This window comes from Aquila chrysaetos, chromosome Z (assembly GCF_900496995.4).
Source record: "Aquila chrysaetos chrysaetos chromosome Z, bAquChr1.4, whole genome shotgun sequence".
Lineage (NCBI taxonomy): Eukaryota > Metazoa > Chordata > Aves > Accipitriformes > Accipitridae > Aquila > Aquila chrysaetos.
This window is the reverse complement of record NC_044030.1, coordinates 31,839,860-31,860,586: the sequence shown is the minus strand read 5'-3', so window position 1 is coordinate 31,860,586 and position 20,727 is coordinate 31,839,860. Positions and strand designations below refer to the sequence as shown.

The 20,727-nt window shown below is 42.3% G+C and overlaps 2 protein-coding genes across 10 annotated transcripts in view; one reads left to right on the top strand and one right to left on the bottom strand.

The window, feature by feature from the left end:
- SLC26A1 (solute carrier family 26 member 1) overlaps positions 1–17,178 on the bottom strand; it is a 38,703-nt gene extending 21,525 nt beyond the window's left edge. For 2 of the 9 annotated variants that reach the window (XM_030003808.2, XM_030003809.2), the window contains exon 1: positions 16,596–16,678. Coding sequence is in view for 6 of the 9 variants with exons in the window: in XM_030003802.2 (XP_029859662.1) it covers positions 13,719–13,823; positions 16,596–16,696; positions 16,987–17,015 (235 nt within the window). In the remaining 3 variants the exon portion in view is untranslated. Of the gene's footprint in view, positions 1–13,718; positions 13,824–16,595; positions 16,697–16,934 lie in introns of those variants that run through there. The other 7 variants (XM_030003803.2, XM_030003802.2, XM_030003805.2 and 4 more) reach the window with 7 other exon arrangements.
- Positions 1–20,727, top strand: part of IDUA (alpha-L-iduronidase) — a 48,901-nt gene extending 28,174 nt beyond the window's left edge. The window contains exons 3-14 of the mRNA XM_030003813.2: positions 5,642–5,724; positions 6,342–6,449; positions 7,118–7,213; positions 7,786–7,988; positions 8,414–8,593; positions 10,194–10,410; positions 11,001–11,216; positions 11,832–11,953; positions 13,191–13,316; positions 13,935–14,011; positions 14,799–14,899; positions 17,077–20,727. Coding sequence (XP_029859673.1) covers positions 5,642–5,724; positions 6,342–6,449; positions 7,118–7,213; positions 7,786–7,988; positions 8,414–8,593; positions 10,194–10,410; positions 11,001–11,216; positions 11,832–11,953; positions 13,191–13,316; positions 13,935–14,011; positions 14,799–14,899; positions 17,077–17,177 — 1,630 coding nt within the window. The 3' untranslated portion in view covers positions 17,178–20,727. The remainder of the gene's footprint in view (positions 1–5,641; positions 5,725–6,341; positions 6,450–7,117; positions 7,214–7,785; positions 7,989–8,413; positions 8,594–10,193; positions 10,411–11,000; positions 11,217–11,831; positions 11,954–13,190; positions 13,317–13,934; positions 14,012–14,798; positions 14,900–17,076) is intronic.

The following is a 20,727-nucleotide window of genomic DNA, read 5'->3' as shown; positions in this document are numbered from 1 at the left end:
TGCTTTTAAGGTCTGGAGGTTTTTAAAGTACTCAGCAGAACAAGAAGCTTATGTAGACAGTTGGTGGTTTTGGAGCAAACAAGGCCTTTGTAACAGCCTGAACTTTAAACTGGCTTCATTTCATTCCTCATAGCTGCAAAAGTAAGTAAAAAACAAGGAGGCAGGATCCTTTTGTGTTGTAGGAGGGACTTGGAGGGCAACAAGTTGCCCTCTTGGAAAAGATAAACTTGCTGACATTTCCTATCCAGAGCTTTTGACCTTCATCTTGAAGACGGTGTGCTCACAGCTTATGTGCTTCACTGTCACTTCAGCAGCCTGCTGTCCTGGCTAAAGAAATAAGACAATTACTTCTGAAGACAGTTCCTTCTGAAGGATCTGGTAGCAGCAAGAGTTTGAACTGGCATAGTTTATCAGTGTTTGTTCCTACATCTTTCCGGTGAACACCTTGGCTTTGGACACTGAACTCCTCTCCAGGTTAGATGGGCACTTGTGTCTGTTTTGGAGTTTTATGATCCCTAAAATGGCATCATGGACTCTAGAAAGGTGGTAAGCAATTCCTTGAGACACTGTATCTAAGGATGCTCCTGATAGTAGTCACCTACTGCAACAACTGTTTACTCTTGATTTACTTTTTAGAGGGGGCATTTAATTGTCATGCATATTTACACTCATCAGAACAACAGTGACTGTGTTACCATTGGTCCACATCCTGGCACCGTGGCCAAGGGAGTGTATGTTTGCAGGAACCAGCTTACAAGACCAGACAAAGATGGTCTAGCACACAACTAAGCATCTCTATCAAATGAGTAGTGGTATGTAATAAGATCATTATCTTAGAAGACACCATAGCAGGGTAGTATCTTACACTGCACTTTCACTTCTCTCTAAGGCTGTAACACAGGAAGCCTCCCATGGAGCAGGGTCTTTTTCAGGTGGCTCCCTCATGGAGTGCACCTTTCAAGTCTGAGGCTGGCCAATACTGTGCTGAAAAATTTTGTTTACTGTTAAAGTGTCATTTTGCACCTCTCCTGTGCCAACACCTTCTGCCAGTTTGCTCTCCTTTTTTCTTGGCTGCATTTGCCACTAGGTGAGCAGTCTTTCCCAGAAAAAGTTCCCAATGAGGATGTTAGCAGGCTCTGCTGCCATGGGAGTGGTGTTAGCCAGCCCCTATGGCCAATCTACCAGAAGAGAGGCTGTTCTCAGACATTGGTGGAAGCAAGCCAGATTATGTTAGCTTCTGATATGCATGGTAACTGTGTCCACCAGAAATGCAAAGGGAGGCCACACCAGCTGAGTGAGAATATCAGGATGAGAAAGGCACTACTCCAGTATATAGGTATTTCCCGATCATATCAATCCTAGGCCAGACAAACTCTCTTCAATAGAATAGCTTTGTTGATGGTTACCCTACGTGTTACCTTTGAGTTCCTAAATGGGCTGTGACCTACTGACAGGGGTCAGCCACAGGGCTTCCTATCCCAGGAAATTTTGTTCAGTACATTACAATAAAGTTTGATAAAGTTAGCTTGACATGTTATCAGAGATTCAATACTTGACTGAAGATTACCTAGAATGGAAGCAGTCCCTGCCTGTGTTTTTATTGCTCTCTTCTCTGTAGATGAGATATTTGGTCCAATGTCTGTGTGTGCGCTTTCTTTCCAGGGTGTGCAACTATATTCCTGGGCAGGGTCAACCCAGGGCAGAAGAGAAGCAGCAGATGGGAAGCTGTAGTTGTAGGCTAAGGAGCAGTATCCACAGCTGTGGGGTAACTGGAGCAGATCTGGCTGTGATGCAGGGTGTTGACAGCCAAAGCTAGTTTACCCCTGCCCTCCCCAAGAGATTAAGTTCATGAATGGGAGTAGGCTGAAAGTGGCATGGATAAGAAGTGCAACATGATTATCTCATAACTCTTTGGCAAGCTATCCAGTAGCTGCCTATGGACCTGAAAAGAATTTTCCTCCATACTGGAAAAACCTTACTCCAGTAAAGGGAGGCAGTGGAAAGCTGTTAACATGGGCCTGTAACCTTTGACTCAGCAAAGGATGGCCGACAAAGCAAGCCTTTCCAAGGAAGACAACAACAAGATTTTGTGACAGCCAGCGACTTCCCTCTGTACTCATCACTGCTCTGCATGTTCACAGCACAGTTATTGCTCTCAAGAGTCCGCATATACAAATGGGTCTGGAACTGAGACCATGACAAAGGCTGGTAAGACACCTCACCAGCAGGCAGCAGTCTCTAGAGTACAGCAGCCTCAGGCCTGGGGCTTATAAGGGCATTGGTGCCAGGATGGCAGTAAATGTGCTTTAGTAGTTGCTTGTTATGACTGAGGATCAGGAATGCCTTATCTGGCAAGTCTCCCTGAAAAAGCCCGGTTGAGGAACATTTAAAAGCCAGGCACAGCCAGTAGGACAGTGATTGCTACTCCACTTGCGAAATACCCAACAGCAAATGATGAACAATCCCAGTCTGGCAAGCACTCAAATGAAATGACAAGGACATAGCCTTCTGCACATTCACAAATGAACACAGTGGTGCCTAGAAACCATGACTTAAGGGCAGAGATATCAGAAGAGGTGCAGGCAAAAAAAAGGTAGAAGACTGTAAAAGTCTGTGAGCTTGCTACCAAGGACCAATCATAGGTATGTGATGCTGTACTAGCAGGTCCTACGTCAGATGTACAAAGCTGTTTTGAACAACTCTGACAGCATCAAGTGAATTTATCGTGGGTCAGGAATTTTCCTTGTCACATGCCTGTAATAGTTTTGGTCTGGTCTTCAGTGTCCTAAAATTATATTTATAGCACTCCTGGTAACAGCCTGACAGTTGAGCTGATCTTCCTCATGCAGAATGTGTGTAAATAATACCAGCTTGTGAGGTTCCTGCTGTGGTCACATGTGGCAGTCAGCATGGCTTCCAGACACTGCATGGCATGCAACCATGCAACCCAAATTCTAGTGATCCTGTATAGGTTATTTTAAAAAGCATCAATTTCATATAAAAAAAGTAGTATGGGTAAGGATAAGATCAAGATCTGAGAAAGCGGCAATCCTATCAGTCAAGTAATCATTTTATTAATAGGAGCATACTGCCTAATCCATTTGCAAGCAAGAAAAGATTCTCATAAAGTGACATCGGCCAAAGGACATGCCTCTACATGCCTCTACATCTATACACATAACACAGGATCTCATGTACTGTCACGTCAGTCATGGCTAGCAATTGCATTCTGCTTTAAATGTTTTACTTGATACAGGAGGAAAAATGTAGATGTGCTGGGATGTTAAATGTACATGCATCAGCTAGAAGGCCTTATTTACCCATATGTTTTCACACAGTACTATGTAGACCTTAGGCTGGAGTCGGGAGGAGACTAGTTCCTTTGCTATTATCTAAATGGTGTTATTAAGTTTTTACAAGACAGTAGGGTTAATCATTCTTACGCTCACTGACTGTAAGTGTGCATGTAAGCAAATATTTCAATAGAACACAGGGTACAACTGGAAATAGTTAATGGATCTGAGGAAGCAAAGCTACCTTTTGCAACAAAATATTTGTCTTTGAACTTTGGAATAGGACTGTCAGACTTTTTTTTTAACCTCTGCCTAAGCCAAAAAAACCCCTTAGTTCCAAATGGCCATTCTTTAGTTCAACAGTAACTTCTAAAATGCTCATACAGATACTAAAGATTCACTGCTATTTACTTCTTTCACAGCTGCACCATTTGACTCCAGCAGGAACTGCAAGCCCATCAGTGGCTGCAGACGTGACAATTTTTGTCATGGTGGGAGGACATACTTTAAAAGAGAAAAGCCAGCTTCAGGTCTTTGGTAAAAAAGTGTGACCATGCTAGGGCTAAGATTGTGTGCTTGGTTAAATCACAGGTGGAGCTGGTACAGTGGATATGGCTCATGTTACATTTGTTTTGCCTGTCCTGTTTTCCTCTTCTAGATCATAGTCAGAGATGCTGATGGTGTTTTGTCCTCTTCCGGTTGCAGAGTTCCCTTCTTTATTCACTAGGCAATTCTGCCAGCCCTTCTTAATTCTCTGAGAACTTTGGGATTGCTGTTACAGGTTCTTCACTGAAACCTTCCCTTGGCAAGAAAGCAGAGAGGAAGAGCCTCAATCTAAGAGGCTCAGAAACGCATGGGAAGGTACAGAAAGGAACAAGTTGTGAATCTCAGCACAGAGCCCAGCATTGATTTAAGAGATCTTCTGACTGCTCCATTCTCACTTTTTATCCTGTGTGCCCACCATGCCTTGCTAGCTCTGATCAGTTACAGAAACCGTAGGTGATTGTCTCTCCCCCTTCAGTCATACCTAGGACATTGCATCTGCAGTTCCTTTGTAGACCTTTCCACCCAAGCAGAGGCAAGGTGCCTAGGAAAGAGTAGGCAAGACCACAGAGGCAGAGCTCAGGCTGCACTGTACCAGAGAAATTGGGTGTAGTGCTCTGGCAAGGCTGGAGAAATCAGCTTGAGAGGCACTGGCAAGACCTTGATCAGCCCTCCTATATGATCAGGGCTGGATTTATCTCAAGGGTGCTTACAAAACCTTTTGCTCAGGGCATACTGAGGTCAGAATTTGGGTACCAGGCCAAGGCTATGACATGGGCCAAATGGCAGTAAGTCACACTGACAGAATATTGTAAACAGAAGTTCATTTTTAATTCCCATTTGACACTTCATACTGGCAAAACTTCTGTCCTGTCCTGTCAGATTTCAGTTAACTCAGGCCATGAATTCAGAAGTTATGGGGAATCATACACCAACTCACATATTACATTATATTTGTTTTCACTGAGTACTAGGCATGAAAAGCCTTTCAGGAATTTAAAACATATCTTCAAATGTATCACAGATAAATTGCAAATTCCAGTTTTCATCCCCTGGGTAAAAGGAACTCCAGCGTGCCAATGCAGGTGCATGCCCAAATTTTACTGCCTGTGCTCCTGCAAGATTCACTAACACAAAGGGATGTGTCAGGGGCTACTCCTAAGTCTTTGAACACATGTATTCAAGGCTGGGTAAAAGGAGTGCAGCCTGAGATCCTGGGAGTAGAGGAGAAATAGTAAGCAAATGCTAACAACGAAGTAAAAATGACAGGCATTGTGTGCATAAATTCAGCATTCTTTGAAAGATAAAAATTTATTTCTGAGCTGGACCTAAACCCATAAGAAGCGCTACTAAGAAAGCTATATTAATATTGCAGATTAAAAGAACATTAAGAAAGACTGTATATGAGACAAGGTGGAAACCAGCTGCCCTAGCAGTAGGTAATCAAATGGAAACTGAAAAAACAGCTTAGCCAAAAAAAGTCTAGGTAAATTTCACTTCAGCAAACAGTTAGAAATCTTAATATCCTGTTAAAAACTCAAAATCCAGCAAGCAAGTTCATTATGTTGCTTCTGTTGCTGCTGCTGGAATAGGAGAAGGGCATGGATTGGACAAGAAACAGGACTTGCTTATGGTAAACACCCATTACTTTAGAGGAAGGAAGTTTGTGTACAGTTCCAAGAACCCTAGTTATATGAAAATTTTGAGAGCCAAAAGAAGGCAGACATCTGACCCATTATCTGCAACCAAGTGCCACCTTTGCTATAATATTTACATTTGTACTTTTTATTATCTGTATTCTTCAGAGTGGTGAATGGGAAACTTCACTACAATTTTACTGCCTTGGATAACCTTATGGATCGCCTGTGGGAAAATAAGCTAATTCCAGGTAAGGGCAGCTCCATACCTCCACAACTTGCTACATCTGTGTGCCCATGTTGTGCAATCATCAGGAAATTCTTAGAGAGCTTTGCCAAATCTGCTTTTGATGAAAATTCATTCTTTTCCTACTTGCCTTTACCTCATGTCCATGTAAATGCAAACAGTGTGAGCAAAATACTATTATGGCAATTAAGATAACACAGATGGTTTTACATTGCTTTCAACAACAGTTTGAGATATATGAATTGGGAAATGAGATCTCTTGAAGAGGAGAAAACTTTGTACCCATTAACTTGTACCTAAAAGGGCCAGAGAAGCTGATACTCAAGGTTTAGCTTCCCTTGAATTTCTGCAAACATGCACTGTTTAAAGTTCCCTCTGAGCCCTGAATTTATGATGCTTAGTATTAGTTTTGATTACTATAGTCATTGACAAGTAACAAGTGTGAGCAACCTCAAATCTGAAATATTCCTGGTGGGGACATGCAGAAACGGGAGAGAAAGACCATTTAATGATGCTTCTTCATTAACAAGTTTGTTTCAGATAATGCAATAACCCCTTCATTAACCAAAAGGAGATAGTATTCACAAAAAAAAGGAGACCAATCTTTTGTGTCTTTTTTAGGATTTGAATTGATGGGAAATCCATCAGGATATTTTTTAGATTTTGAAGATAAAGAACAGGTAGTAAGATGGAGAAACTTAATTACACTTCTGGCCAGCAGATACATAGGTAAGTTCCCCTGCTGAAAAAAAAAAAAAAAAAAAGAGAGAAAAAATGCTTACTCTGTTGTAATCTCTTCTAACTACCTCAAAAGATTCTGTGTATTGTGATCAATTTCAAGACCCTGGATTTCAGCACAGAACAGGAAAAAAACCATGCCAGAACAGACATTGGGATAATAGCCCCTTTTTTTGCTGATCCATGACCAACATCCTGAATGAGTAGTGTGTTCTGGGTAGCACATTTGGCCTGCCTCTGAGGACTGACTTTTAACTTCGTTATGTTGTTGTGGTTGTAAACCACTAGGTTGTACTAGGACATGATAACCTGAACACTTCCCACATGCCAGCTTCAAATACCTCTAATGAAACAGAAGCCTCAACCTTAATTATGACTAGGTGAGTGCCCTAAAAACAAGGCTGTAATTCACATCACCTCCCTCTGACCTTTCATCTTTTTCAAATGTTGCCGCATTTCATTGAAAATAAGAGATCATTTTGAAACTACCAAAATCACATTTCCCTCATGATTAAAAATAGGTAATATTTATAACCTGATGTAGCTCTGGGTGCTGAGCCTCACCTGCAGCCCTGATTGATAGGATTGTCTGGATCAGTGACTAATTGGTAGGATTGTCTGAATATGCAGCTCACTGATAAATGAGGCCTCTTCTACAGATAGGTACGGATTGGAGCATGTTGCTAAATGGAATTTTGAAACATGGAATGAACCAGACCACCATGACTTTGACAATGTGTCTATGACAGCGAACGGTAAGCATGTTTTGGAGCGCTTACTAGTGTAGTAAAGTGAGACAGGTGTGGGGGGTGGGTTGGGGGGTGACAATGAGAAAGGAGAGATATTGGCGAAGAAATAAGGTAGATAGGAGAGATAAGGCATGTGGAAGGTATACCTAGTCTGTTTTTCTAAGGTCATGTTACTGACTACACTTTGTTCCCTGCTTGGACATCAGTGTAAATACAGGGATAGTAGAACAGGGAAAACAGAACAGGATTTACACTAAGATGCAGTTCATTATTTGGATATAAATTAAGGTTACTGGGGTTAAGGTGGTAAAGGTGGAGTAAAAGGAAAACTGTTCATTGACATATGCATGCCTTGGGAACTTGTCCTCACAAGACCTTTTGTGAATGCAGCTCAGGTTTTGACATCTTCTTGTGTTGACAGTGCACAGGAAAGAGTAGGCCCAGTATATGAGATCCTGCCAATAAATGCAATAATGAAGTTATAATAATAAAGTTATAAATAAAGTCTCCCTGAAGTTTTATATCAAGATTCTGTTTTGAGTTATCATCTTCAATATATGCATCTGCTTGCACTTCAGGATTTCTCAACTATTATGATGCTTGCTCAGAAGGATTAAGAGCAGCCAGTCCTCTACTAAAATTTGGAGGGCCTGGGGATTCCTTCCACCCCTTACCCAAGTCACCCATGTGCTGGAGTCTTCTGTGTCATTGCTACAATGGAACCAACTTCTTCACAGGGGAGACTGGTGTAAGGCTGGACTACATCTCTCTCCATAAGAAGGTCAGTCCAAGATTTCAGTTTAAGGCTATTTTTTTAATCAGTTCAATCCACGTTACATTTTATTTTCATTTATGAAGTTGATTTCCAGATGAGTGTCCGCCTATAGCAGGAAGAATGGCTACCTGTTCTAATGAAACTTTGAAGATGTTCAGCTGCAAGACCTCACCTCGAAGCAAATTTGCCTTTGCCTAATTCCCAGGGGGAAACAACTCCTCCACCTCTTTTCCATTTTATATTCTAGGAGGAGCTCATGCAAACAGCACTTGCTGTAATGGATTAGGTAAAAATAATAATACTGTCTGGCCCACAGCTCCTCAGGGACTCCAGGAATGTGTTTTCAGAATATGTTTATGTCTGTATGTTACATCTGTGTGTTTACTACTGTTTGCTCACTTTCACTAAGCAGATATGAAATATTGTTGCAGGGAGGTGGGAGTTCTGTCTACATCTTGCAACAGGAAGTAGAAGCAGTTGAACAAATTCAGAAGCTGTTTCCAAATTTTGCTTCTGTTGCCATATACAACGATGAAGCAGATCCAATGGTTGGATGGTCCATTCCACAACTGTGGCGAGCTGATGTGACCTATGCAGCTATGGTTTTAAAGGTAACTCAGTTCATTGACAGTCTTGTCACAGCAGGGTCACCTGATGCGTTAACACAGTTGCAAAAGTAGACTTACAGTCAATTCTTAAGCAGCTACTCAGAACAATAGATCCAACAAAAGGAGAGCTCCCTGTTGATACAGCTGGAGTTTCCCTGAATAGTCTGTTTTCTGTAGCTTTATTTAGTTTGTATTAATTTTCTTCATCTTCCCTCAACTGAGAACTAGCCTTCCATGTGTTGGAGAATGTGTCAGATACTGTATACAGTCCCCCAGTTAGATCCACCTGATAAGACTATACGCACACATCCTCTCTTCATGTAATACTACTACTATTATCTCACTACTGCTAGCTATCACCTCACTTATGTGAGACATTATTTCCCAGCTCCTTCATAACTTTATCTCATCAAGAGACACCAGGTATAATTAAGAAGTACCTTAAGCTCTCAGCATAAGCCCATTCTTTGGTTTTGGATAATGACTGTAAACGTGGTCTTATTAGTTACTGCTAGTAATTACTGCTGTTGATCAGAAAAGCAGAAGAAGAGAATGCTTAGCATTCCTGCCCCTGCAGGAGTTGTAGCCTGGCCCCAGAGCAAGCTCAGCTCTTGCTGCTGCATAACAATAGTTCCCACTGCAGGCCTGTTGCTTTGTGAGCTGCTACCTTATACAGCATCCAGAGTCCAAGCACTCATGTGCAAAGTAGTAATTCCCAAACCTGGGGGCATGTGTATCACCCAGAAACAAGATACATCTTATCAGCTGCTCCTGTGGAGACAAAGGGTCCCAGCTCCTTTAGGCTGCATACAGAAGCAGTCTTCTCCAAAGCAACAAGTCACTGACTGCATTGCAGGGAGTTTGTGAGAGCAAACAACAGTGTTTATAATGGCATGGTGATATGAAGGGAGAAAAAAAGACACATCCAATGGGAAATTAATACTTGGGTGGATAGGAGCTGGAGCCCTGTGTTCCTTCAGGGATGGAATTATGAGACCTATTCAGTTGTCAGCCTTCTGAAGTTCTGTTTGATTCTGATATTTAGGCACAATCTGGTAAACAGAGCTTGGGAGCTCTGACATTTTGTGGGAAAGCAGCACAGCAACCAGTGAAATACTGGGAGAACTAATTCCATGTTAGCACCAAGTGATGAAATGAGTCATTGCGGAACAGAATCCAGGACCAGCTCCCAGACACTTGTGTAATGGGTACAAAGTAACTCCAGAATTGCAGAATCATTTAGATTTAATTCAGATGATAAATCCAGATTACTAATTTAATATTCAAGACAGAGGAGCATCATTTGTAGTGCAGTAGCCAAGGAAATATATTCATAATTTATGCAGAATACTAGTAATAGTTATTTCAGAGACTTTTTACTGGCAAAACTATGTGGGTACTTTAAATTTTCCAGTGGTTAATGTATCACCTAAAGATTAGTTTTTCCAAGAGTTGTGAGGAACAGTTTAATTTTTTAAACTTTTCTAAATGGCAGAGTGACAGCTCTTTTCAATGTGGTGTAAAGTTTTAAAGAAAATACAGACATTGTGTATTTGTTGGATTTTCTCCAGTGTGAAGTTCCATCTTCTCTATGACTTTGCAGGTAATCATCCAACATCAAAACCTGCTCATTGCCAAGGCCAACAACACCATCAACTATACACTGCTAAGTAATGACAACGCCTTCTTGAGCTACTACCCCCATTACTTCACACAGCGGACTCTGACAGCACGTTTTCAGATGAACAATACAAAGCCACCTCATGTCCAGATGGTGCGGAAACCAGTGCTGACTGTCATGGGCTTGCTGGCACTGCTAGGTATAGTAACCACTGATTAAAGAGCACATCAATAACCTTTTCTACCTAGGAGCTTCCTGCCTAAGAGAGATTATTCCAGCCATCTCACCATTGATAAAAGCAGGTTTCTCCTACCCTCTGTTTATTAGCTGTGTTAAAATGAAACTTCATTTCCTCTGAGAAATTAATAGCTCAGTTCCTGACAGTCTGTTATCCATTTGATTTAATTTACTGCTTTGTTTATACCCTCTGTATGCCAGCCACTCCCTTTTTGTTGACTGGTACTTCCCTCCCTCTTGTGCCATCACATGAGGCTGTAAATGTCTTTAAGAAATCACCACAGCTGGAAGACCCATGCAGCATAATAAAGGAAGATTCTAACTCACTGTTACATGCTTAGATCTTGCTAGCTGAACTTCTAAGCATAAGAACTGCTGTAGTAAGTGCATGCTCTGCTGTTATAAAATAAGCCTGACTGAATGCTATGCCTGATAAATTAAGCTAGAACATAGGTCAACCTATAGATCCCCATGTTTTGACCCTTCCTGTATCAGAAACTGGTACAGGACTGACTAGCAGTGATGCTTACAGAGTTGTCACATTTTTTAAAGGAGAAAAGCAGATTTTTGCAGAAGTGAACAGCAGTGAAGGCGAAAGCACTCAAAACAGCACAATTGGTGTCCTGGCATCTGTGCACACCCCAAGTGAGATGCAACCCTCAGACAGCTGGCAAGCTACTCTACTGATGTATTCAAGTGAGGATAACAGGACTTCATCCAACATCAGCACCGTCACAGTGAACGCCACCCACTTCCCCAAACTTAGAGGTAAACAAACATCATGTAGGCACTCACATAATTGATCTTTAGGATAGAACATCTGCTGAAACACTTCTGCTGAGTTGCCTTTCATTGCAAGAGTGAGTTTCATTTGTTAACTTTCTCATCTTTTGGGCACGCCCAGATTTTCTGAGATATGATGGTGCTCTTCTAGGAAAGGGTTCTTTCCTAATGTCTGCACTTTGACCCTGCCTTTAATGGCAGCTGCAAGTGCTACTTTTTTGGAAAGCTATTGGTCTCAGTGTTCTTGGCTGGATATTGCCAGGCAACAATTCCCTTACTGGAATGACTCCAAGACAGCCAGCATGACCACATGATTACACAACTGATGCAGTTGTCCAATAAATGAATGCAGCACCTGTGCAATAAATAAGAGGGTTTCAATTCAGGTTATGGAAGTAATAGCTTGAAATTTAAACTTGGCAAATAAAAACTGTAGAGCCTTGTAAGAGTGCTAGCCTCATGACTTGCCAGTGGAAGCAGGCGCCAAAGTGCTGAAATCACTTCTGAGAAGGTAGACTTAAACAGCTTCTGCTAAACTTATTCTTGTTCATCTTTAAATCTAAGTAAAGAGTTTACTCTCTTTCATTTGTGTTCCTAAAGAGCTGGTGTATGTGACATATTACCTGGATAACAACCAAACTAATCCCTACCTGAAGTGGAAAAAGCTAGGAAGCCCTGACTTTCCTTCCCCAGAACAGTTCCAGCAAATAAGGGATGCTGAGGTATGACCATGTGTTTGCTTGAAGTGTTGTATGGGTAAAGTGCTTGTGAATTGGTTAACTACAGCTAAAGAGACAAGAAATCAGCTCAGGTAGTCAAAATTTCCTTAGCCCACCGTCATGCACATCCTGTATGCATGTGAAAATGCACTTGAAGTCACGCAGAGAAATGTAGGTGATACACAACTGATACCTTCGCATTTATGTTATACAAGAGACTAATGTAGATGACCAGCTTTGCTGCTAGCCTACTCTTAACTAAAGAGGCAGAGTTGTTCCCGAGTAAGTTCCACTTTCTCTCTGAAACTTCAATGAGCTTGGAGACCCTTTCTGTTCTGTCTCCCCAAATAAGTCACATGGCTCTCTGTATGTTACAGAAGGGCCAAATTGCTGTGTTAGAGAGTTGAAATGAATCCCTCTCAATAACAGAAAACAAACAGCTCCCTGAGGTGGAAACTACCCAGTGCAAGTTCAGAAGATGCTTGACATCTCTCAGGGGCTCACAGGGAGGCCTGCAGTTTCCCCTCATCCTCACCAGTTCTGAATGCACCCCAGAGTGGACTGAGGAGTAAGTGTCCTCTCCCCACGTTAGCTCCCTCTCCCATAGCTTCCCTATGCATTCAGACCCACGGGTTAAAATAAAGGAGGCCACCTTTGTCCCCTTCAGGGCCCATAGACGGTGATTGCCTTCTGACTTTGGTGTACAGTACTATGTCTTCCTTTCCCAGTCACCATAACCCACTATTGCTAAGGCTGCTGGGATACTATAGGAGTCATCAGATCTTCAAAGGGCAGCAGCAGGGTTTTAGATAGTTTTGGCCATCTGGTAAAACCTCATCCTCACACACTAGCTGAGTAGCTGTTGTAGCTAGCAATAGCTTTCACTGCACGCTGGCAATCCATAGCTAAGAGACAGGGGTGTGGTTTGTAAAGACCACTAGCCTGAAAGGCACCCACTGGAGGTTACTAAAAGTGACAGATTGTGCCTAAAGGGCGTTTGTGATCAACCTAGTTTGTGAGATGGACAAACCCTCCATTTCGTGAAGAGCTGGAAAACAGGCAAGCTAGAAGTCTCCCAGCTTGAAGAACTTTGATGGCTGTAAGCCACTTATTAGCACCAACTCTACTGGAAATTTACAGTCCCAAAGTAAATACACAGTCAATTTACACTGATGTAACAGTTGGCCTTCAGGTGCTGTAATGCAAGATTATTCACAACACTTCTCTTTTGGCTCCACAGGACCCGGTGGCAACAGGCCCATTCCCGTTTCCTGAAGGTGGCATCCTGACACTGAAGCAAGACTTTCCTGTTCCCTCAGTCTTTCTGATCCACATCTGTGCAAGACCCAGATCTGTTCCTGATCAAGTACGCGTTGTATTCTACTGTCACATTCACCAGATTAGAAACTGCTTCCTGCTTTAAGTCTCACTAAGAAGAGCTGGACTAGCATTTGGGCCTATTATTTGTTAAAACACTTAGTAAATAAACAATTCTTCTATCCTTTGATGAGAACACTGTCCAAGGCATAATTCAAGATAAAGCATTCCACAGCAAGTGATAGGAGCCATCACTGAGATAAATGCAAGTTTATCCATAGTGGGAAAATAATAATGTAGTACTGGAAAGTGCAGTATCTTTTTTAAAATTGCATCATGTGGTACCAGGCGTGACAGCAGGTCTCCAGTTAATAATTGATAGCTAAAAATAAAATGGGATCATGGCTGTCATAGATTAGACATCGGTATCTGCTCATTCAGTCCCACTCACTTTCATAGTGGTGCCCAGAACCTCTGAAGGTACGCTGCAGGGTTGACAGGTTGGAGACATAGGCTGCAAAGCCACAGAGACAGGAATTTAGGTTTCTTCTCCAGTCTCAATGGAAAAAATCAAAGCAAATAATTAGTAAGGAAGGATGAACACAGAAATCTGACCTGGCTGATTGGTTTGTACAGTTTTCTTACATGGGCTTGTGTCTTTGGACAGGTGACCAGTGTTCGTTTGATCCCTCTCACAAAGGGGCAGGTCATTGTGTTGTGGGACGATGGCTGTGTAAATTCAAAGTAAGTAGCTTTAAAAATAAAACTGATATAATCAAGTTATCATAACATTACTCCCTAAGCTGCCACCAGTCCTAGAAAGTGAAACGAGTTCACAAATTAATGACTACTTGCTCCTTTAGAGATGCTACAGTGCATTTGTCTGACAAAATGAACTGTAGGACCTACATGCAGTAACTACGAAGAGCAACCCTGACTAATCTGTGGTCTGAGCAAGGGAATCTGCCTGTTGCTCACCACCATCCAATGGCTTTTTGAGGGACTTGCCTTCAGCATAGCAGACAGGAAGATCCATGATGAAAGTTGTATTAGCAGCAAGTGCCTAAGTGGGATCTTGCACATACCTGTAAGGGATGTGAGCTGGAAGAGAAAACCTCCAGTTCCTTGCTCCAACAAGCTGTACTAGACTGGAAACCCTCTGTAGGTGAACTGTCAGAGATGACCCAGTGTACATCCAGACTCCCTCAGGAAGCACTGACTTAGCTCCTTTTCAAGCCAGTCTTCATAGAGGCTTCAGGCTTGATAACCCTGGTTTGGGAGTAAAAGATGCTTAACAGTTTGTGATGCTGCAAATACCCAATATAGCAAGTCAGTCTGGGTGTTCTTCTGTGGGCTGTTGGAGCTGCAGTTCTTCCTAATACTGACAATGCATGCTATCCCACATTTGGTAGGAATGAGTCAACTGAATATTTCCTGGTTTTGGCCTTCTTGAAATGGCCCTGAGATTAGGATTTGATTGCTCACTGCATTATCAGTTGTATTTACTGAGCTAAGTGGTTTTCTTTTCTAGATGTATAAAGACATTTGAAGTGGAGTTCTCACCAGATGGAAAAGCATATCAGCGGATTAATGTCAAAGACACAATATTCACTCTCTGGGTCTACAGTCCAGGTATGGCAAGAATATGCATATTATGTAATTCGTCATGTTAGTAGTGCCACTCATGAGTATGTGAAACATCATTTAATAACTACTGAAGGTACATAGCTTGCTAGTGACATACACTGCCATCACAAATAAGAGCAAGTCCCTTCCTTTAGGACCATGTTCTCAGTGAAAGCCTTATTCTCAAGGACAAGCACTAATGGACAAATAGTCATGAGGACATTATTAGTATTGCCATGAGTAAATACCTTGTCACAGACACGAAAGTCACCCAGCTGCAGGCCTGGCAAGCTCCCTGAGAGGCAAAGCAGCACTTTTGTCTCTACTTGTAGCTGGTGTAGAAGCATGCAAAAATGAGAACAAAAAAAATTGCTCCATGTGACCAGAGCTTGATGTTGTGCTCTTGGTAGTGGGCTCACAGCAAGGGAAGTCTAAGGTTTGGGCTTAGTCCCACAGGTGTTGGCCATGTCTCTGCCTAAATTTGTACAATGCTTCTGGGGTAGGGAAGTAGGAGCAAACTGCCTTGGTAACACTTGTTTTATACCACTGAGTCTTGAGGTACTAGACTGCCTAAGGATATGGCATCAACACGCAAATAAGTGGGAGGTCATGTCCACCTTCTATGGAGGGGTTGGTTGGCTTGCATTTAGCGTGTTCTGAGCTGCTCCAGGGGAAGGTTGCAATTCTGCTCTCACTGTGGTCACCTGTCCCTGTTCCCATACCCTTTTATGGCTTGGCAATCTTAAGCTACTGAGGTGCTCCCTTGTAAGAACAGAAGAGGTCCTCCTGTAGGACACTTTGTCCCGGCTATCTGAACACCTAGCCAAGGACAGAGCCCTCTTTTTGCTGTTTCCTAGAGCTTTCTCTTTAGCCCTGACTGGCTGCCTAAGTCTTACATGTTTCACATTACAGGGCATCGAGTTTCGTCTTTGTCAACAGGCAAAGCTTCTCCCAGAGCCTGTGGCCATTTCTTCTCAAGTACAGCCTAGAGACAATAGAAACATACCCAGATGAAAAACACTGAAAGAAAGTAGTGATGTTTGGGGGGGGGGGGGGGGGGGGGGGGGGGTGTTTCTTGGGGGGCTTTTTTAACCAAATCTGGTCTAAGCCTCAATGTGACTGTCCAACAAGTATTACTAATAAGCACTGATCAGAGCTGTGTGAAACACAGACAGACCTTGCCTCAAAGTGATACTAATAAAGAACCATTCAGAGAGGTTTTCACCAGAAACACAAGCTCATCTTAGCCTGGGAAAGGCCTAGCATCAGCAGTGGGTGCACAATAAAGTTCAGAGCTATTATTGCAATGTGAAGGCTACACAGGTAAGCAAAGACTGTAAATCATGGCTAAGGCAAATCTTTGAAATTAGGATTCATTATCATCTAGTGCTGCACATCTGGGGAACCTACCAGATTTAATTGTTTGTTTCAAAAACAAAAAAGAAAAGACTGCTTGAAAAAAATCTCACATCTCAGCAGCCTTTATTGCTAGGTACTTCCTTCTCATTTATTATTTCTAGCATTCTTACTCTTTAGAAAAAAAAATTAAATAGTAAAGCACACATAAAAATCAAGTAAATAAATGAGAAAAAAAACCATTTATATTGCTTGTGAGGTTAAAGACTCTGCTAGTGAAGGCTGTGTTCTTTGAACCGGATCAAGGATGAAAACGAACAGAGCCACAGAACATCAACTCACATACCTTTGGAGCAAGTGGTGCTGCTTCCTGAGTTGAACAGAGGGTTTTCAGTCAGCCTGCATGTTTCTTGTTCTGCTTCTTTGTTGATCCTGTCCCCACATAACCTGTTCCAAAGGCATAATTCAGGCAGAAAAGTAAGTCAGAAAAAAGGAAATTTCTAGTTGTGGGTTGCAGCAGATGTTGTAGCCTTCTTCCAAAGGGGCTGCTGGGACAGCAGTCCTGTAGCTGTACTTGCAAACCCTAATGAGGAGAGAGGAGGTCCTTGGTCCAACAAAGAAAAAGAGCCAGTACTTGGCTATGAGGAGTTTATAATCATTTTTAGTTAGACAGGCACAGACACACATAGGGTGCAGAACTGATTTCACCACTTCCCCAGCCCATTCCACAAACCTACATTTTATAGGAGTTGTGCCTGCTCCACATCCTCCAAGCACCACAGGTGTCAGCCTTTCACAGTGACCATTTCTAACCTTTTCATTTGCAGGAAGCTCGGTCTCCGGCTTTTACAGAGTGCGTGCCGTTGACTACTGGGGCAAGGCAGGCCTGTCCTCTCTTCCTGTGGAGTATGTTGAAGCTTTCAAGTGACTCTGAAGAGTGGCGCCTGGCTTGGTGACAGAGTGGTGTATGCTCCCTGCAAATGACAACTCCCCAGAAAAATAAACTCCTCCCAAGCTGAGGAGGGAGTATTGAAAGGAGCTGATGAAGCAAGTTAAGAATGCAAGATAGAAGCAACTGCCCCTATTAACTCTTCAGAGCTCAAAAGACAGCGTTATCAAACAGCCACAACTGACAACTCAAGTGGTACAATTCTAAGAGGCTGCTGTAGGACTGGGATACAGCGTGGTAACTAGGAATTATGGGCATAAATGTTTATTATTCCCTATTTTACAATGAGCTAATGGCCAGGACAATCGAAGATTTATAGAGGTCACAAACGGCAGCAGGAACAGGACCATCGCTTCACTGTATGAGTGAGGATGGCAGCAAAGGCAGAAGGAGGACCTATCTGAGAGTGAACTGCCTGCCTCAGCTGCCAGGCTGTCTTGACATAATGGTTTGATGGAAAAGCGCACAGCAACCAGAGGTGTCCGGAGTATGAAGTGGAGGATCCCTGCTTCCCTGCTGGTTAGTCACACATGCTCCAGTGGGTTATTTCAGAGCACTTGCCATGTCTTCAGATGTATGAGGCTCTTCACCCTCTCACAGAGGGGTTTCCACCCAGCGCTCCCTGCATTTGTGGCTGTTATTTGGATGCCAGAGCTATTCCCCTCAGACAGGCAGGGGAAGGGATAGCAGCTCATCCTCAAAGGGGAAGAAGGCACAGGAAGCTCTAGCCTCCATACTTACCTGCGTTTTCTGCTTTCTGCTTTTGCCCAAGTCACCTGTTTGCACTGGGGCTGTAAGCCACTGCCTCTTTGTGGTGGAGGCTGTAATCCTGAAAGCCCCTCTTTTTCTCCATTGCTGTCACCTAGCCTGCCCTTCTACAGTCCTTACAGCTAATGTCGCTCCCCAGCATGCCACCCCTCTCAGACTGTAAGTGACCTGAGGCTTGGCTTTGGGAGGCCAGGAGAAAGCTGAAATGCTAGTTATAGCCTTTTGTGTTTTGGTATTACAGGAGGACACATTCATGAATGTAACAACAGGGCTGCTACTGACAGCCAGTTAGGAAATCACCAAGAAGAGTTTGAGCTTCTGTGCTTTGCAAAGCATGTGCACAAGCGTGTGGTAGCCCCAGATCATGGGTTACAGAACATCTCTGGCTGTCCTTGCAGCTGCCAAACACTTTATGTAACAGCAAAGTTCACTGAAATTGCAGGGGTGTTTTTTTACTCTCCCCTTTTCACAACTGGCACAGTTTGAACTGTGCCTTTAAAATGCTTGTAGAGGGAAGGGTGATGCCAGTGAAAACAGCCAGATTGTTTTCCATAAGAAGAGCAACTTTGTCACACAAACAAATCCCCTACTGCTCTCTTTGCTGACATCAGCCACCTCACCAACATAACAACAAAGACTGCGTATTTGATGAAACATTCAGGTCACAAACAAAAAACCACAACTTCGCACAGTAGGTGAGAGATGACTACCTCAAAAGGCCTCACTTTTACCGCACAGAAAAGAAACATATACAAAAAGTCAGTATATATGAGATGAGGCCTTGCATCTCCTTAGCTTCTGGTTACTTGTTCATGTGCTTATGAAGAAAGTTAGCCTTAAAAGATAGGTTTTGTTGCAGAATTCAGATGAAATACTTCTTGCCTCACTGAAGTTTGAATAAAGAGCACTTGTCACATCCTAATCTGCCCATAAAGGCTTGTGCAGAACAGAAAAGGGCCATCACAGTCTACTTAATTGAGAACTTTCTCAGTTTCAGAAAAGTTAGTGAGAAGTTCTACTTGGATGGAGATAGTAAAAATACACTTCAAAGCTGTTATAACTGCCCCTAAGTGAAGAATCAGAATATTTGGTTAAATAAAATCTAGCAGTTAAGACATTCTTTCACCAATATGAAGTGAAACCAACAGAAAAAATGAATTTTAGAAATATTCAAGTACAGAGAGATTTCAGTACATCTGAAGCGGGGGAAGATACATGAGCTTGAGAGGACAGTTGTCCCCCTTAGGATGTCCTATTTAAGTAGCCTTCTGCTTTAAAATTTTCCCACACTGGCAATCAGAATATAGCAGTCTTTATCAAACCAAGGACCATGCGCTATTTACAGGTGTTTGAAAAAGAGTGAAGCATAGCTGTTGTGAAGAGTATTGATTTTGCTACACAGGGATGTAGTAGAAAATGTATAGGTGTGCAAATCATAAAAAATAGAAGATCAAAAATCACTGCCCTGCTTTATTTAGCAGACAAATTATACCTCACACAAGTGAAGTCAGTGATGGCATATATGAGGCAAATGATGCAGAGCTGATGAGTCCTGGTAGAATGTTTGGCTTTTGCAAAGGTGCAGAACAGAGATTGGCAATTCACTTACTCTTTCACTGTATTGAAGTCTGTCCCTATGGCAAGTGATTTCCTTTAGGGCAAGTTGTTATCTTTTAGAAGATTTTAGGCTGGAAGTTCTGCTGGTCCAGGATTTCTGCTTCTCAGCAGTGACAGACATGATGCTTGCAGCTGCCTCTTTGAAGTGGTTTTGTAATTCTCATGCTTACTTTTTGGTCTTGTTAAAAAGCAAAGTAAGAGTGTTGTTTTCTCTAAAATTTCAAAGTAAAATTTCATACATTATTGTCTTGTTTATTGAAGCCACAAAAAAGCAGAAATTTTATTTGCAAGGGCAGAGCTTAGCAAGTTGTAGACGCAAATAATATCCAGTTCCTTAGAGTCAAGTCCAGCCACTTTGAAAATCTGTCACTAGGTCCCTCTTTTAGGGTTTTTACATTAAACATCATCCAAAGTGTGGAAGGCACAGTGCCTTTTCAGGTATTTTCCTGGCAGTGGCAAATATGCATGGAAAGCAGAGCTGACAAAAAATGGTGCACTGTCTGTTCGGAAACAAGTTTTGAATATTCAGCAAGATTTTTTTTTTCTTCTTCTTTGCTGCTTTGGTATAAACTTATTCCTTTAAGCAATGAGCAAGTCTAAATAGTTGCAGCAGAGAAGAGAATTTGGTATTTCCAGGCTTGAATTTATTTCCAACAAAGTATAGAATTTTTGGGCTGCCCTTGTCTTTTTTATAATTCAACGTCTACAGAAAAATGCTATTTAATACTTGAGTTTTGTGTAACCATCTGTCACTGACTCTGTCTGATAGGGCTTCCAAAATTGCATGTTTAACTCTACCATCCCCTCCGTTACCGGGCAGTGATCAGCCCCCACCCCCCACCCCAGTTCCCCAGTTTCAGTTTTCAGAAGTGCCAAATGAGCATAGCGCTAAGTGGGATAGCAGGTTTGTCTTTGCTGGCCATAAATCCAGATGGGAAAATCTGACTGCAACTGCAAGATGAAATTGTTTGCCTGCTCTTCAAGCAAAAGCTTCTGAGGCTATGTAACAGTTTTGCAACAGTTTGTGAAGATGAATGCTAGGGAAGAACCTTTCAAAGGAGTGTTTTATATAGTCTAATTGTGTATATACTGCATTTGTTACCATGTTTTGTGCTACCCAATAAAATCAGTTTTTAATCTTTGA